Source organism: Poecile atricapillus, chromosome 13 (assembly GCF_030490865.1).
Source record: "Poecile atricapillus isolate bPoeAtr1 chromosome 13, bPoeAtr1.hap1, whole genome shotgun sequence".
NCBI classification, from domain to species: Eukaryota; Metazoa; Chordata; class Aves; order Passeriformes; family Paridae; genus Poecile; species Poecile atricapillus.
Genome location: NC_081261.1, coordinates 3,413,377 through 3,429,777, shown reverse-complemented (window position 1 = coordinate 3,429,777; position 16,401 = coordinate 3,413,377). Strand labels below are relative to the sequence as shown.

General features: G+C 68.8%; 2 protein-coding genes across 3 annotated transcripts; one reads left to right on the top strand and one right to left on the bottom strand.

Moving 5' to 3' along the window:
• Window positions 1-699: 699 nt before the first annotated feature.
• Window positions 700-11,894, top strand: DBN1 (drebrin 1). The gene is made up of 14 exons (XM_058848466.1): window positions 700-893; window positions 5,049-5,104; window positions 5,205-5,317; window positions 5,449-5,523; window positions 5,601-5,747; window positions 5,909-5,986; window positions 6,068-6,219; window positions 6,363-6,426; window positions 6,551-6,610; window positions 6,766-6,880; window positions 9,240-9,371; window positions 10,378-10,940; window positions 11,019-11,121; window positions 11,204-11,894. The coding sequence occupies exons 1-14, from the start codon at window positions 808-810 to the stop codon at window positions 11,272-11,274; spliced, it is 1,815 nt and encodes a 604-aa protein (XP_058704449.1). The 5' UTR covers window positions 700-807; the 3' UTR covers window positions 11,275-11,894.
• Window positions 11,895-12,042: 148 nt separating this feature from the next.
• Window positions 12,043-13,317, bottom strand: PRR7 (proline rich 7, synaptic). 2 transcript variants are annotated; one of them, XM_058848471.1, is made up of 2 exons: window positions 12,803-13,317; window positions 12,043-12,700 (listed from the first exon to the last, which is right to left on the bottom strand). In XM_058848471.1, exons 1-2 carry the CDS (start codon window positions 13,104-13,106, stop codon window positions 12,285-12,287), a joined length of 720 nt encoding a protein of 239 aa, XP_058704454.1. In that variant the 5' UTR covers window positions 13,107-13,317; the 3' UTR covers window positions 12,043-12,284. The 2 variants fall into 2 exon arrangements, with proteins under 2 accessions (XP_058704454.1, XP_058704456.1); XM_058848473.1 differs by having other exon boundaries at window positions 12,043-12,673.
• Window positions 13,318-16,401: the final 3,084 nt, after the last annotated feature.

The following is a 16,401-nucleotide window of genomic DNA, read 5'->3' as shown; positions in this document are numbered from 1 at the left end:
CTCCCGGAAAAGGCGCTTGCGGACACAGCCTGGCAGGGCTCCGAAGGGGGCTTGGAGTGGTGGGGATGGAGGGGCAGACGGGCAGCAGAAAGGCCCCCAAAAAGGCTGTATCCACTGACCTGGGTCAGTGTGTAGGGCACAGCCTACGGTGCCGTGTCCTTGGAGAGGAAACCTTGGGCACGGGGGCTCGGCGTAGGGCAGCTGAGGGCGCAGGATGCCCGGTGTGCCAACTCCCCTGGGTGTAGCGGACGTGGGGTAGGGGAGAATCTGGGGATGGAGAGGACCACCCAGCACGAGAGGTCTCCAGGGTGCAAGTTCCCAGGAGAGGCAGCACAGGATGCGGGGTCCCCAGGGCGGAGGAGAGCCCGGGATGCGAAATCACTCGGCGTGCAGGTTCCCAGGAGGAGCCGAGCCGGGGTTCAGCGTCCCTGGGGCGGGGGATGGCCCGGGGCGCGGTGCTGCGGGGGCAGAGCAGAGCCCAGGCTGCGGGATCCCGGGGGCGAGCTGTGTGCGGGGGCGGCCCGGGGCGGGGGCGATGCTGCCCGCACCCCCGGGGTCCCGGCTCCGGGCCGGGCGGCGCGGCCGGCGGGGTGCCCTGGGGGCGCCCCGGGGGCGCGGCGGGGGCGGGGGCCGGGCGGGGGGGCGGAGGGGAGGGGAGGGGGGCCGCCGTTCGCGGCGCTAGGACCGGGCGCGGCGGCGGGCGGAGCCTCCCCGCCGCTCGCCCCTCCGCCCGGCCGCTGCGGCAGTGTCTCGGAGGCGGGCAGGCGGCCGGTCCCTCCGGTCCCCCGGCAGCATCCCGGCCCCGCCATGGCTGGCGTCGGCTTCGCGGCGCACCGCCTGGAGCTGCTCGCCTCCTACCAGGACGTGATCGGCGAGGACAGCCCCACCGACTGGTGAGCGCGCCCGCCGCCGCCGCCGCCGCCCCTTTGTCCCCGCCGCCGCCGCCGCCCTTTGTGCACGGAGCCGCCCGGTAACACCGGCCGCGCCCCGCGCTGCGCCCCCCGCCGTCCCCGGGAGCCCCGGCACACAAAGGCGGGCGGGGCGGCGGGGGGTGTGCCCGGCTCGCCGCCCCCGGTGCCCGCACCTGCCCGCCGCACCGGGCCGGGGCGCGGTCCCCGCTTTGTCTGCGCCGGGCCGGCACGTGCGAGCGCCGGGACCCGTCGGTCCCGGGAGTCCCCGGCACGGCCCGGTCCGACCCCCAGCCGGGCAGCGAGAGCGGGGAGCGGGGGATTTCGCGCACGGCGGGGAGGGCCCCGTGGGGCTCCCCGGTGCTGGGCCCGCCACCGGTTCCTCGCCATTGTCTGGAGCAGGAGCCGCGGGCAGGGGCGCCCGGGGGACGGGGGATGGGGAGGAGATCGGGACGCCGCCGGCCCGGCCCCGGTTCCGACCGGCCCCACCGGTATCCCGGCAGCGGGCGGTCCCGCTGCCCGGCGGAGCGAGGCCTGAGGCCGCGGGGGCACCGAGCATCCCCCGCCGGTCCCGCTACCCTCAGATTCCCCCAAGCTCTTGAGCTGCCACATCCCTGGGCACCCCTGGGGGGTCGTGGTGCGTGGGCCCGGGATTGCCCCGCCGGGCCGGGATTGCTGCTGAGTCGGGGAGGGGAGCGGCTCTCTCCACTGGGACCCCCGGCCGCTCGCCCTGCCCGCACCCCGGTGCGGGGCACCCGGTGTCGGGGCCGGCTGGATCCAGGCCCGCTGCAGGGAGCATCACCCACTGCCAGCCCACCCGCATCTCCCAGCCCAGCCGAGCGCCGGGAGGCTGGCTGGGGCCATCTGCCCCGCCATCCCCTCCCTGCCCTCCAGGGTGCCTCCGGCATGCAGGATGGGAATGCTGCCGGCACGCTGGGGCGCATCTCGCTGGGCACAGCCGGGGCGCTGGACGGAGCGGGGTGCTGGCTGCATGCTGTGCATGATGCTTTTGGTGGGGGGCGGACGGGGGGGGGGGTTACTGTGCGCCCACCATCCAGCCAGGGGCACCCACCGCCCCTCCGGGATACACCCACCACCCATCCGGGGACTCCCACCTCCCAGCTGGGCTGCACCCACAGCCCAGCCGGTCAGATGGCTACGTCTAAGCAGGTCCCTTCTCTCAGGACAGGGGTGTGTGGGCCTGGGCAGGTCCAGGTCCCCGGCAGCCCCCCGGGGGTCTCCGGAGGGCCCCAGAGTCCCGCTGTCAGCCCAAGGGCGCTGTGGGCAAGCGCCGTGTGTGTTGCCGGCCAGGCGGCAGCTGTCAGCCCTGGGTACATCTCGCTTCCCGGCATCCGCTGCAAGGAGCCGTCCCTGCCAAAGCTGCTGAGAGCAGCAGAATCGGTTCCCGGGAAGGCGAGTGCCGGTGGCGGCTCCCCCACACACACCTCCAGCTCTGATCTCGGCCAGGCAGTGATTCCCTGCCATCCCCATCCGCGGGGCTGAGTTTGCTCCGTCGTCCCCAGTCGCTCCGTCGTCCCCAGCCACTCAATCCCATTGTCACCGGAGTGCCTGGCACTCCGTGCCCGAGGGAGCAGCATCCCCCCTGCAGGGCCCGCTGCGGGGCTGAGGGATCAGGGGTGATGCTGGTGGGGCTGCATCGGGCAAGGTGATGCGGACAGTCCCACGGGGAGGAGGGCCCAGCCTGAGCCAGGGAGCTGCTTGGGAGGACACTGTGCCAGACCCTGGCCCTGGACCGGTAGCGGGGAATAATACGCTCTTGCTCGGCTGGGATCCCTCTGTTTAGTCTGGGATTCCCCCTGCTCCAGCCCGGTCCTGGAGGGTCCGAGCATCCCCTCCCCCTGCCCGGCCCCGCGAAGGCTGCTGGGGCCCATTACTCGATCGGAAAGGAATTTGGTGCTGCTTTCTGAGCACGCCGACTCCCTGGAGCTCCCAGCCACATTGGAAACACATGTGCCGGGGCTGGGGCGGGAGGCTGGGGCGATGTGAGCCCTCCCTGGCCATGGCACGGGGGGGTGGGCTGCCGCGGGAGCCCCGTTCTGGTACCCGGGGATGCCGCTCTGCCCACTCCGGTGAGCAGCGGGGCCATGCGAGGGCAGCGGGGCTGCGGTCTCTCGTTGGGGTGATGAGGCATCCTCAGTGGAGCCCCATGGCTGCAGGGAGCCCCCCCGGGCTGCACGGGGCATCTCCACCCACGGGTGACCCACATACCTGGAGCCCGGGGGTGGGAAAGGGCTGTATGGGTTGGGTGGAGGGATTAAAGCCCATGGAAGTGAGGTAAGCAACGCATGGTGCTGACAGCACCCACTGTGACACAGCTGGTCCCCACTGCCGGGGGTTGTGGCGATGCTGTTGGGCTGTGGGTCCCTGGGGGCACCCCTGGGGATGCTGCTGGCCCCAGCATGGCTTCCCTGTCTCCTGGAATGGAAACCTCCATCCTGGCATAGAGTCAGGCTGTGCTGCTGAGCTCTGTCCACAGCAAGCCCCATCTGCCCTGGGAGCACCCCTGGGTTCAGGCAGCAGCCTTGTGCTCAGATACCACCCAGCCCGGCAGGGTTCTGGGGAAGAAAAGCCCCCAGCACCCACAGGGCTCCCCAGGCAGTGATGCTGTGCCTCTGCCCTACTTCTTTTCTCCTGTCTGCTGCCAGCTGTATCCCACCCTGCCAGCTTCCAACCCGCTGCCCTGGGCTCCCCCAAACTGCTGCCGTCCTCTCCCATTCCTGGGGGATCAGGGGCTGCATTTGCCACCCTTCCCTGTCACAGCCATCTCAGACGGCACTTTGCAGCTGTTCCAGGCCTGGAAGCTGGCGCCGGCTGGGGCGGCCGATTAGCGGGATCGGGATGTGCGGATTAAAGTCAATCTTGTTGGTGCAATTATCTGCGGCTCCCTGCCAGGGGCGCGGGGGGCGGCGGGTGCTGGAGGCAGAGGGAGGCTCTCTTCCTCTTAGGCACCTGCCTGCTTTCCCCCTGCTTTTTAGTTCCAGCCGTGGCCCTGTTTTGGGGGTGGATCTGCCCGTAGGAACGCTCGATTCCTGTTCCCCAGGCTGTGGATTGAAGCTGCAGGCTTGAGTGAGGACGGCTTTGCTCGGCACAGCGGGGATTTTGGGGCTCTGGGAAGCGCCGTGCGGGCACCACCAGCCGAATGCTGATCGGCAGGGCCGCCCACCCGCGGCGGTGCAGGGATGTGGGGGATCCAGCACGGGCGGCCCTGGCTTTCCGGGTGCAGCGCGTGACGGTGGCAGGGAGGTTTGGGTGCCTGCCAGGCCCCGCAGGTCCCCACTGCCTGCCTGCCTCCCCCGCTCCCCTCCACTAATCACCTCGTCATCGGGGCGAGCTGCATCCCAGCTGGGATGGGGGGGTTGCCATGGTGATGGAGGATGCTGGTTGCCTAGTGACATCCATCCCCTCGCCCACCCGCCCTGGACCAATTTGGCATGCGTGGTCCCCCCTCCATTGCTGGCTGTGTGCCTCTGGGGAGGTGCTGGCTGGTGGGGGTCCCCGTGGAGCCCCCAGAGGGGCTGGCCAGGGCATGGTGGGAGCGACAGGGGGTTTCCCATCAGCTGGGAATGGTTTCCAAGGAACAGTCTCCATGACGGCCCCATCACACTGGCGGCTCATTGATTTGCTGCTGCTGGTGCTCCGGCGTCCTCCCCCAGCCTGGTGCCTGCTGGGCTGGTGGCTCACGCAGCCGGGCACGTGAGTGGACCCGGGTCCTTCCTGGGGCACAGGGTTCTCCCCAAACCTGGTCAGTAGCGGGAAGGGTTGTGAGGGGACAGGGACGGGCGAGCAAGTTGCTGTGAGCCTGTGTTGGCTTGCAGCACGGCAGTCAGTGCGTCCCTGTGCCCAAGTGACTCTTCTGTCCCCAAACTTGGGACCCTTCCCCAGAGCTGCCACCAAGGGTTGGGGAATAGGCCCTGCCCCACATCCTGTCTGCCTTGCCTGGCAGTCTGGCTCTTGGTGCCGTTGATGGACAAGGGGTTGTTGTGGCTGTGGCTGTGTGCTAGTTTTGGGACAAGCAGCCAGACCCCAGGACATGCCCTGACCTCAGTGTACACAGGACGAGGAGGTTGGGGGCTGCCCCACTCTCCTCCTGGCTTTGGCTCACCCATGGTATCTCCCCAGGGCCCTCTACACGTACGAGGATGGCTCTGATGACCTGAAGCTGGCAGCGTCAGGAGGTAAGGTCCTCTGTCCCCTCCGCCGGCTCGCCTGTGCCGGCGTTTCCCCTGTCACCCGTTCCTGGTGCTGGGTGCACGTGGGCTGACGGTGCTGTGCCAGGTGGAGGTTTGCTGGAGCTTTCTGGCCACTTTGAGATTCAGAAGGTGATGTATGGCTTCTGCAGCGTCAAGGACCCCCAGGCTGTGCTCCCCAAATATGTCCTCGTCAACTGGGTGAGTCTGGGGGCCGTGCTGTGCTGTGTCCACAGGGATATGGCTGGGTGTGAGGGAGCTGGCAGTGGTCAAGGGCTGTGGGCCACAGTCTTGCTGCCCCTCTCAGCTCAGTCCCTCCCTGGCTGCCACAGGTGGGTGAGGACGTGCCGGATGCCCGCAAATGCGCCTGTGCCAGCCACGTAGCCAAGATTGCCGAGTTCTTCCAGGTGGGTGACGCTGGGGAGGGGCAAGATGTTGCCAGGGCACTGATCCTGAACCCTGATGGCTGCTTGCACACCCCCAGGGTGTCGATGTCATCGTCAATGCCAGCAGCGTGGAGGACATTGACCCAGGGGCCATCGGGCAGCGGCTCTCCAACGGGCTGGCCCGTGTCTCCAGCCCGGTGCTGCACCGCCTGCGGCTGCGCGAGGACGAGAACGCCGAGCCCGTGGTAATGGCCCCATGGCAGCGCCGGTGATGGTGGCGGGATTGGGACGTCCCTCCCGCCCGGGGCTCCTGTCTGCTGCGGCCCCTCACCCTGTGTGCCGCTGTACTGTTACCCCCCTCACTGATCCCAGCCCCTCCACCCTCCCTGCCTCTCCTCCATCCCAGGGCACCACTTACCAGAAAACTGATGCCACCGTGGAGATGAAGCGGCTCAACCGGGAGCAGTTCTGGGAACAGGCAAAGGTGGGATACGGAGGGACAGTGATAGTCCCCAGGGAGCGGGGTGAGCTGCTGGGCAGCCCCTTCATTCATCCCCCCCACCAGAAAGAGGAGGAATTGCGTAAGGAGGAAGAGCGGAAAAAGGCCCTGGATGCCCGGCTGCGGTTCGAGCAGGAGCGGATGGAGCAGGAGCGGCTGGAGCAGGAGGAGCGGGAACGGCGCTACCGGGAGCGCGAGGAGCAGATCGAGGAGCACAGGCAGGGCTGGGGACGGGTGGGATGTGGGTGCAGGATGGCTGCACACGTGTTGTGAGTGGCTGGGTGGGCGTGTGGGTGTCCCCCCCAGGGTGAGGTTGGGACAGGAGCCGATGCCCAGCGCCTCTCCCGTTTCCCCTCTGCAGGCGGAAGCAGCAGAGCTTGGAGGCGGAGGAGGCCCGGCAGCGCCTGAAGGAGCAGTCCATCTTCGTAAGCACCACGGCGGGACTGGGGCCAGGGTTGGAGCTGGGGCTGCCACTGGCATTACCCCCAGGGAAGGGCTTTCCCCAGCTGGGTGCCTGGGGCTGGGAGGTGATGCTGTGTCTCTTGCCAGGGGGACCAGCAAGATGAGGACGACAGGCAGCAGTTTAGGAAATCGGAGTCAGAGGTGGAGGTGAGTGCGTTGATGGCCGTGCCCGGCGCTGATCCTCACTCCCCATCCAGCAGTGCCCACAGCTAGCTGGGAATGAAGCTGTGGGTCGCATGGAGGGTGGCCCCACAGCCCCAGGCCACTGGGGTGGTGGGGCTCAGCCTCGCCCATCCCCACAGGAGGCTGCTGCCATCATCGCTCAGCGGCCTGACAACCCCCGGGACTTCTTCAAGCAGCAGGAGCGGGTGGCATCAGGCAGCAGTGATGCTATCTCACCAGGCAGCCACAGGACAGGTGAGGGGCTGCGGGGGGGCTGTGGGCACAGGGGTGGGCACCAGGAGACCAGGGCCCAGGTGAGTGCAGTCAGCTCAACGGGTTGCAGTGGGATGTGGAAAGACCAGGGATGCAATGTGGGGAGGGGATGTAGCCTCTGCCATCACTGGCACTGTGGTTCTGGGTGGCAAGGGTATGAGGATGGCAGGGGACATCCTGCTCTGCTGTGCCACCATCACTGCCACCATCACCGCCACTGCCACTGCACCTCACGTGGCCCCTGCAGCTGGGGCAGCTTCTCAGAGGCTGGATGTCAGGTTGTCTTCAGCAAAATGCAAAATGGGGCTCACCCTGCTCCCTGCTGGGTGTTGTCCATTCCCCTGTCATAGCACTGTGCCAGCAGCCAAGTTGGCAGCGTGGTCGGTCCATAAGGGTGGGCAACTGGAGGTCCAGGGATGGCTTGGGAATACATCCCATGGTGACAGCTGAAAGAGGCAGGAGAGAGTGAGGCAGATGTGGGGTGCTCAGCGTGCTGCCAGCTGGCAAGGAGTGCCCCATGGAGAAGCTGGGCTGTCCCACAGCCTGAGGCCCAGTGCTGGGACTCTTTTTGTGAATCTAGGGAAGGACTGTCTGTCCTGGTGGGTGCCTCCAGCCATGGGGCCGTGTCATGGTGCTGTGCTGGGGGGCTGTGCCGTGGGGCTGTGCTGGGAGGGAGCCTGTGACGTGTGTTCTTGTGTGGTGTGCCATGGGTTGTGCCATGGGCTGTGCCGTGGGGATGTGCTGTGGGGTTGTGCCGTGGTGCTGTGCCTCGGGGCACTGCTGTGGGGTTGTGCCGTGGGTCGTGCTGTGGGCTGTGTGTTCTGGCCATGCCGTGGGTTGTGCCGTGGATTCACGCTGTGGGGCTGTGCTGTGGCTGAGCAGATAGTTGGTCCCACGGCCGTGTCCTGGCCTCTCTCCCCATCTGGCCAGGCAGTGCTGCCTCACATCCTTCTGTCCTGCTGCCTTTCCATCCTCTTGTCCTGCCATTCTCCCACCATGCTGCCTTCCACCCTGCTGTGCTCCCATCCCGGTGCCCTGGTGCTCCAGCCCCGCCATGACTGCGCCGAGCAGGGACTGACCCATCTCTTTGCTCTCTCTCTCTCTCCGTCCGTCCGTCTGTCTGTCTTTCTCTCACAGGTCGTCTGCACTGTCCTTTCATAAAGACAGCTGACAGTGGACCACCTTCTTCCTCCTCCTCCTCCTCCTCCCCCCCACGGACCCCCTTCCCTTATATCTCCTGCCACCGCACTCCAAATCTCTCCTCTTTCTTCCCATGTAGGTAGCTGGGAGCTCCCGGGCGCGCAGCTCCGGGGGTCGAGCCGCGGGCAGCTGCCCCCCAGCCCACCCAGCCCCACGGCACACCGGACCGGCAGCGGCGGCAGCGCGGGCACCCCGAGGGGGACGGGCACCCCGAGGGAAACGGGCACCCATGTGGGGACAATACTCCTGCTGGGGCTGGCCCCAAGCTGGCCACTGTGCCCCTGGTGGGGGGACTTGGGGCTGGCTGTGCCCATGGGTCAGATGGGGACAGGGTAGAGCTGTGCCTGGAGAGGTGGTAGTCCACAGTGGGATGGATTAGACTGTGCCCATGGGGTAGAGTGGGCACAGGGCAGGCTCTGCCCGTGGGGTAGCTGTGGAGAGGACAGCTGTGCCCTGGATCGTGCAGCAGTGTGCCCATGGGGCAGGGTTGGGCAGCGTGGAAAAGGCTGTGCCAGAATCGCGTGCTGATGGGGCACAAGGGAAAGAGACATCTCTGCCCTGGACCATGCAGGTCTGTGCCCATGGGGCAGCATTTGGCAGTGTGGAAAAGGCTGTGCCAATCATGTGAGGCTGTGCCAATGGGGCAGAAGGGGATGGAACATCTGTGCCATGGACAAGACTGCCAGACTGTCCACAAGACAGCATGGAATGGGAAAGGCTGTGCCCAGAAATGTGTGGGGCTGTGCCAGTGGGGCAGAAGGGCCCAGGTGGTTCTAGGGGCCGTGTAGGGCTGTGCCCCCACAGGCACAGTTGACAGGGCACAGAACTGTGCCCACAAAGGCTGTGCCAGGGCACAGCTGAGAGATGCGTGAACAGAGCCAGTGTGCACCCTGGCAAGTATGGGGCCACCTGTCCCCTTGCCCAGGAGATGTGGGGACTGAAACTCATGGGGGTGGTGGGGACACCTGGAGCCTCCACCCCACCACCACCCAGGAGGGGACGACGTGGTGGCAGGTACACAGTGACGTGCACTTGGCAGCTCATAGCTGGGTTGGTGTGGGGCAGGAGCAATGCTGGGGTGCTGGTTCCCCTCCTCAACGTGGGCAGCCCCCCCACACCACCCCATCTCCCTTGTCTGCAGGCAGCCAGTCGGACGCCTTCCGCAAGGCCTCGGCAGCGGGCTGCAGCCCCTGCGAGTCCAGCCCGGCCGCCACGCCGCTGGGCGAACCGGGCACCCGCGCGCCCGCTGACCAGACGCCGGCAACGCCCAAAGGTGGGCGCAGGGCTGGCGCTGCCTCCCCCTGCCCAGGGCTGCCCGGTGCATCCCCACTGCAGCCCCCTCGATCTGCTGCAGCCCCGCCAACCGCGCTTGCATGGCTCAGTGCATCCATGCTGTCCCGCCCGCGTCCCCTGGCATATCCCGCCTGCCTCTGCTGTGCCCCACAGCGCATCCCTGCTGCAGCCCTTTGGCTCTGCTGCAGCCCCTGCAGCTGCCCGTGCATGGCTCAGTGCATCCATGCATCCCTCGGCATATCCCCGCTATCTCTCCCGTGTCCCCCAGCACGTCCCCGCCGTACCTGCTGCTCCGCGCCGCTGCATCCCCGCCGTCTCTGCTGCATCCCCCAGTGCAGCCCCACCATCATTGCTGCATCCCTACTGCCTCCAGTGCATTTTCTAACTCCAGTGCATCCCCGCTGTTTCTGCTGCACCCCATGCCATGCATCCCCCCATCTCTGGTGCATTCCCCTTGTTCCGTACATGCCGGCCCTCCCTGCTGCATCCCCCAGGGCTGCCCTGCTGTCTCTGCTGGGTCCCCTGCTGCGATGCTGCCCAGTCTGCCCCATCATGCCGTACGTCCTTTCCAGGGCTGCTGTATCCCTCTGTGCATCCCCTCTGCCCCACTGCATCCCCAGGCCACCCCAGCCAGCTCTGCTGCTGTCACCATGTGTCCCTGCTGCATCCCCACGGGCCCCTTGGAATCCTCTGGTGCATTCCAGCTTTCCCTTCTCCACCTTCTTAGGGCACCTCTCCCGTTCCCTCCACAGCCCTTTCTCCCTCTTTTCCACTCCCCAAGGGATCACCTTGTCCCTCCCCGTGTCCCTTCACTTCCCAGTGCATGCCACAATCCCCTCCCTGCCCAGCCACCCCACCCATCCTTGCAGCATTCCCCTTACTATGCCCAGTCCAAAGGACTCCAGATCCCCCCGAGCTGCATCCCTGTCCCTGGTGACCCCCAACGAGGTTGTTTGTCCCCACTGACTGCTGTCCCCTCCTTGCAGAGTCCCCCAGCCCCAGCGCGCAGGAGCCCGGGCCAGCCACGCCCGAGCAGCACTGGCCCTTCCCGGGGCCCGAGGACAAGGCCATCGAGCCCCCCGGGGACGAGCCCAGTCCCAGGCCAGTGTGGACAGCGGGGGGTGATGCCCTGGGGGACCTGGTGACCCTGGAGCCCACCGAGCCCTCCCTGCCACCTGTGGCTGACGAGCCCCAAACTGGGGAAGCCCCCAACCCCGAGAGCCTCATCGACCTGTGGCAGAGTGACGGGGTGACTCCCCCAGCTGCCTGGCCCCTGCCTGCTGCCCCTGTCCCCGAGACACCCCCGGCCATGCTGCCCGAGGAGGGGGCCCTGCTGAGCCTGGATGAGCTGCCTGAGCCCCCCGCCACCTTCTGCGACGCGGAGCAGGAGGATGAGGATGAGGAGGAGGCAGCTGGCGAGGGAGAACCCCAGTCCCAGGATCTGGGCTGCCAGCACACGCCCCAGGAAGACACCCCGGGCCGAGAGACGCCCCCCATCACCAATGGGGAGATGGCCCCCAAGGACGGGACACCCGGTCGTGGGGAGCAGGTGAGAATCACTATGGGGAGAGGTCAGGGGGTGATGGGTGGCTAGGGGGGGTCCTGACAACTTGCCCCCACCCCCCAGGCCAGCGAGGGCTACTTCAGCCAGTCCCAGGAGGAGGAGGTGCCCCCCTCTGAGGAGCTGTCGGCCAAAGCCCCCCAGCCCGTCTTCTACAACAAGCCCCCAGGTGAGTGAGGACAGTGAGGAGGGGGAGTCTGCCCCTCTCTGGGGCACCCCAAGCCATCCTGACCCCTCTCCCTGTCCTCCAGAGATCGACATCACGTGCTGGGATACAGACCCTCTGCCCGAGGAAGAGGAGAGCTTTGGGGGGGCCCTGTAAGCCCAGGCCCCGCTGCCGGCACAGGCAGCTCGCCCCGGCCGGCGCGGGGCACGAGGGGGCTGCAGCCGGGGGCCGGGCCCCCCTCACCCCTCTGGGGCCCCGCAGGATGAGGCCTCCAGGTGGCGGCCGCCCCGCTGCAACCCCGCCCCGGGGCACCTTTTACAGCCCCCCCTTCTCCTCCTCTCTTTTTTAAGTTGTCGGTAGGAGCCGTGTCAGCCCCCCAGCCCTCCCTTAGCAGCCCCCCCCCGGTACCCCAGCGCCCCTTTGGGGGGGACGACACACGCTCGCATCCCCTGCCCGGCTGTGGGACAGGGTCCTCGTTCTCTTCGTGCCCCCCCGGGAGCCCCCTCAGTACTTTGCACGAGTTCAAAGAAAAAAAAAAAAAAAGAAATAATAATAATAATAAATGAATATGGCAATAAAGTGACCCGACCGAGGCAAGGCTGCGGCCAGCGGCGTCCCCCCCACTCCCCAAACCCCGGCAGGGAGCTGGTGTGGGGGCTTTTACCCCTTCCCCACTCCTTCTTTGCTGGGAGCCCCATCCTCCCCTGCTTGGCCCCTGCTTGGCCCCTCTCCCCCCATTCCCCCCGGAAACTTTTTGGAAAGCACAAGTTCTGTACCGGCGGTGTGCTCATGTCTGTTAATAAATAAAGCGTCTCCCATGGGGGCTGCAGCCTGCTGGGGCGGCAGGGAGGGCTGGGAATGGGGGGCTACGGCTGCCTTGGGGAGGGGGCAGTCCCACCATGCCAGCCCGCCAGGAGGCAAACCCGAGCCACAAACTTTTATTCTCAAACTGTAACAAACAAAAAATTTAAGAAACAGAGCAGAGTCCGGGTCCCCAGCGCCCCCGGCCATGGGGGGGCCGGCAGGGGCCAGACGGGGAACCAGCCCCTTCCGCGCCGGCGGCGATGGCCCGCGCCGGGGCGGGTGTCCCTGGGGTGACACGAGCAACCGAAACCCCCCCACCCCCCCAGGTGCATGGCAAGGTCCGGGCGTCCCCCGTGGCCGCTTTAGACAGCGGTAGTCCTGCCGAAGAGGGGCATGGAGACCGGGAGGTGCCAGGGTCCCGTCTCGTAGGTGTCCCTGCTGCTGAGCTCCGAGTCCGTCCAGCTGGGAAACATGCGTGGGGAGCACTCCTGCTGCAGGTAGAGGTCCGGGCAGGCAGGGCCGGGGCTGGCTGAGCGGGGCAGGTGCAGCGCTGAACCGTAGCCAGCGTCCAGGAAAAGGGGTTTGTAGCTGGGAGGCTGCTCCTGCTTCTCCAGCCGCTCATGGCTCAGGAAAGGGGCGTTGATTTTGCGGTAGAGCCCCCGTGTGTCCATCAGCACCTCGCTGTACGGCGGGGGGGGCTCTGCCATCAGCAGTGCCTCCTCATAGCACGGCGGCTTTGACAGGTCCGACTCTGCAAGGCAAAGCCCCCCCCGGACCCCTGCTGCCGTCAGCGCTGCGCCCCGGCTCTCGCGTCGTATCCCCCCCAAAACAGGGGGAGGCACGTGCTTCGGGGATGCGAGAGCCCCTCCCTGCTCCTTACCGTGCCGGCAGCTCCAGGGCCGGGGGGGTGGGATGTGGTGGGGGTGATGATGGTGATGGTGGGGCTCGAGGCGGAGGCGGTGGGGAATGGCGATGCCGGGGGGGCTGCCCCCGTAACCCTCGTAGTGCAGTGGCTCCATCTCCAGCGCGCGCAGGCTCTGCTCCCGCAGCCGCTCCTCCTGCTGCCGCTTCACCCGCCGCCGCAGGTAGCTGCAGAAGCAGCACAGCAGCACGATGAGGCCCCAGATGAGCCAGAAGCCCGCGAAGCAGGTGAGGAAGGTGTAGGTGCCCTGGGACATCACCATCTTGGCAGCCGGCCCCGGGGGGGAGGCCCCCGCCTCTCCCTGCCCTCGGGATGGGGGACGGGATGCTCAGGGCGGCGGCAGGGTCAGGGAGGACCCGATGCTGTCAGGGCCGCCGAGGGCATCTCCCCGGGCCCGTGCCCGGCGCCGTCTCCTCTGGCCCGCGGGCGCGCCTGCCGTCAGGGGTCCGTCCTCGCCATGGAGCTGGGGGGGGCTGGAGCGGGTGGGTCAGGCCTGGGTGCGCCGGGCGGGCGGTGGGGCGGGGGGCCGGCGGGGCGGGCGGCGGGGGGACGGGGCTGCCGGGGTCCCGCTGCCCATCGCTGGGGGGGGACCGCCGGGGTGGGGGCCCTGCAACGAGACAGACGCGAGCGTGAGCGACTCGGAAACGTGGATGCCCTGTTCCCATGGTGACTCGCTCCACATGCGCCGCAGCGCCTGCAGCCAGGGGGAACCGTGCCTGGCACCCCATGCACCCCCCACCATCACCCCCATGGATGCAAACCTGCGCAGCCCCCCTAGAATCACCCACGGCACTGCTGAGCACCCTGGGGTGGGAGATGGATGCTGCGGTCCCACAGCATCATCCTCAAGATCACGGGGTGCCCAGAGGGATCCCCTTCTCTTTGCCCACCCTGTGCACCCTAAATTGGCTGCTGAGCCCAGGCAGCTCATCCCGGTGCTGCCACACAGGAGGGTGACTCGGGGAGAAGGAGGGACGAGCAGAGGTGCCGCACGTGGCGCTCACGGGAGCACGTGCACCGAAGCCATCGCTGGCCTCGCAGCCCCTGGGGATGGTGGCACCCCAGCACAGCAATGCAGGGCCAGGGCTGATGGTGATGGGAACCATCACCTTCGCCCTTCAGGCAGGGTGACAGCTCGGTCACATCCAGCCGAGCATCAAATGTCAACCGAGTGTGCCAGGGGCCCGTCCGCTCCTCAGTGAGCAGCACCCATGGGTGCTCACAGGCAGGCACGTAAGCACCCGTCAGGATTCTCATTATCGTGGTGTGGGAGAAAACGGGCTCGGCAGCAGGGAGAAGGTGAGCCTGGAACGACGGCAGCCGAGGGCTGGGCGACCACGGCGACACCATCACTCCCTCGGAAAAGGGCGAAGGGGCGCGGGGTGCTCCATCAGCCCGCGGTGCAGGGACACGCTGCTGGCAAGGGACCACGGCAGGGCCACCGGGTGCGGAGGGTGCCGGCGGGGCCGGAGGCCCGAGCCCGGCGGAAGGAAGAAGCGATGGGGAAGGAAGGAGCCGGGGGCCCTGACCACGCTCCGGCGGGCAGCGGGGGCTGCTCCATCACGCAGACAAACGCGTGGGCTGAGGCAGCGCCGGGATGTGGGTCTTAGGGGAAGGGGTGCCCTGGCTGAGGCCAGCTCGGTTCGGGCAGCGCTCGCCACATCGGCTGCAACAGGCTTCGCGCCGGCAGCCTGGGCATCCCCGGGGAGGAGAGGTACCGTGCGGGAAGGGCCGTGGGTCGAGCCCCGGGATGACGGCCGGGGGAACACCGGGAGGCGGTGCAGGATGGGCTGGCGGCGCCGCGGACCGGGGGCGTTCGCAGCTGGGGCGTGCGGGGGGAGCGGGGCTGCCGGGGACGTGCGGGCTGGGGGAGGAGCGGGGCCGGGCTGGAGACACTCACGCCGGGCGGAGAGCGGAGCGGCCGCCGAGCCGGGCCCCGCCGGTAGCCCCGGGCCGCCCCGCTGCCCCCGGCCGCGGCCTGGGCCCCGCTGCCAACGTCGCATCCCTGCTCGGTGCCTCCGGGGAGAGGGTGACACGCCGGCGGGGAACCTCCCCGCTCCCCGTGCCGGGCGCGGCACCCCTTCCTCATCCTCCTCCTCCCCCGGGGCGCGCGCCCGCCGGGGCCGGACCGGAGATGCGCGCCCCGGTACGCGCCGCGCGCCCCCGCCGCGGCCCCCGGTGGCGGCTCCGCGCGCCCCCGCCCCGGCCCCGCTGCCCCCGCACCGCGCAACAGGCGGAGGCGCCGCGCCCGCTCCCTCCGCGGCTCCCGTTACCGGCGGCGGCGGAGCACGTGGCTCAGGCGGCGGGCGGCGGCTCCATAGGGCGGCGGGGGAGGGGGCCCGGTGCGCGCCCGGTGCGCGGCACCGCCGCCGCCTCCCGGCGCTGCCTTTGTCTCCGGTGAGCGCTCCCGCGCCGCCGCCGCGCGCCGCCCCGCCCGCCCGGGCTCCCGCCCCGCCGCTCCGCCCCGCCCTCGGCTCGGGGAGGGATCCGCGGGCCCCCCGCACCCCCCGCCCCGGGACCCGCCGCCTCTCGGGGGCTACCGGCTGGGCACGGGTACTGCCACGGGAATGCCCCCCGCCGGCCCCGGGGAACGGCGGCGGGATGCCGGTGGCGAGAGGGCCAGGGCATCCCCAGGGGCGGCCGCGGGAGCCCCACGGGGCGGGGGCCGGGGATTCCCGGGTAGCGGCTCCCGGTCCGGGTGGGGTGAGGGCCCCGCGATGCCCGGTGGGGCGGTGCCACGGACTCCCACGGTCGATAGCCCTGCACTCGCCCTGGAGGTACCCCGGGGGTGCTGCCAGCCGTTCCCCCAGTGCCATCCCCAACCTCCTCAAGGGGTGACAACTGCGTGCTCCCGGGGTGACGGCCAGCAAAGGGCCACAGGCAGGGAGGGCAGCCCAGCCGCCGCCAAGACCGGAACAGCCCCTGCCACATCCCGCATGGCCACTGCAGTGGGACACGTGGCTCTGCAGGGCAGGGGTGCCAGCCTGGCCCGCAGTAGAGCCCGGGACAGAAATGGCACTGGGTGTCCTGGGGTCACCCCGCTCCCTTGGGTGCCATGCCCCCAAGCAGACCCCTCGCCGGCCTGGGCTGGGCAATTGTCCCTGAACTAGGGCTCCCCCAGTCATTTGCCATCGGGTGCTTGTCACCAGCTCTTCTCTGCCGTAACTGAGGCCGGTGGTCGTGGCCCCCATGGGAGACGCCTCTGGCTCCTTCGGACTGCGCCAAGCTCGGGGTCCAGAGTGCCCGCTGTCCCTTCGCTGCGCCCTGGGGCCGTGCCAGGAGCGGGGCAGCGAGGTTTCGGGGAGGAGCCGTGCCAGATGCGGGTGGGCGATGGGTGTGGGTGCCCCACGCAGGCCACGACCCCGCCGCCGTTTCCTCCCCGTGGGCAGGGTGGCAGGCGCCCGCTGCGGCTGCACACACGGGCATTGTTCTGCCGGGGCCCGGCCGGAAGGACTTCCTCCATCCCGGCCAGGGGATGACCTGGGGAATCCGAGTGCTGGCAGCCCGCTCCCACCACAGCCGGGCATAGCGGCTCCGGTGCCCGGCCGAGCCCGACC

What these genes read in the sequence shown, in the direction of transcription:
- PRR7 (XM_058848471.1), bottom strand. Translation starts at nt 13,106, where the DNA reads ATGGTGATGTCCCAGGGCACCTACACCTTCCTCACCTGCTTCGCGGGC. An exon ending in GCCCTGGAGCTGCCGGCACG is followed by an intron (nt 12,701 to 12,802) that starts GTAAGGAGCAGG and finishes TGACGGCAGCAG; the next exon opens with GGGTCCGGGGGGGGCTTTGC.
- DBN1 (XM_058848466.1), top strand. Translation starts at nt 808, where the DNA reads ATGGCTGGCGTCGGCTTCGCGGCGCACCGCCTGGAGCTGCTCGCCTCC. An exon ending in AATCGGAGTCAGAGGTGGAG is followed by an intron (nt 6,611 to 6,765) that starts GTGAGTGCGTTG and finishes CCATCCCCACAG; the next exon opens with GAGGCTGCTGCCATCATCGC. An exon ending in CTTCTACAACAAGCCCCCAG is followed by an intron (nt 11,122 to 11,203) that starts GTGAGTGAGGAC and finishes CCTGTCCTCCAG; the next exon opens with AGATCGACATCACGTGCTGG.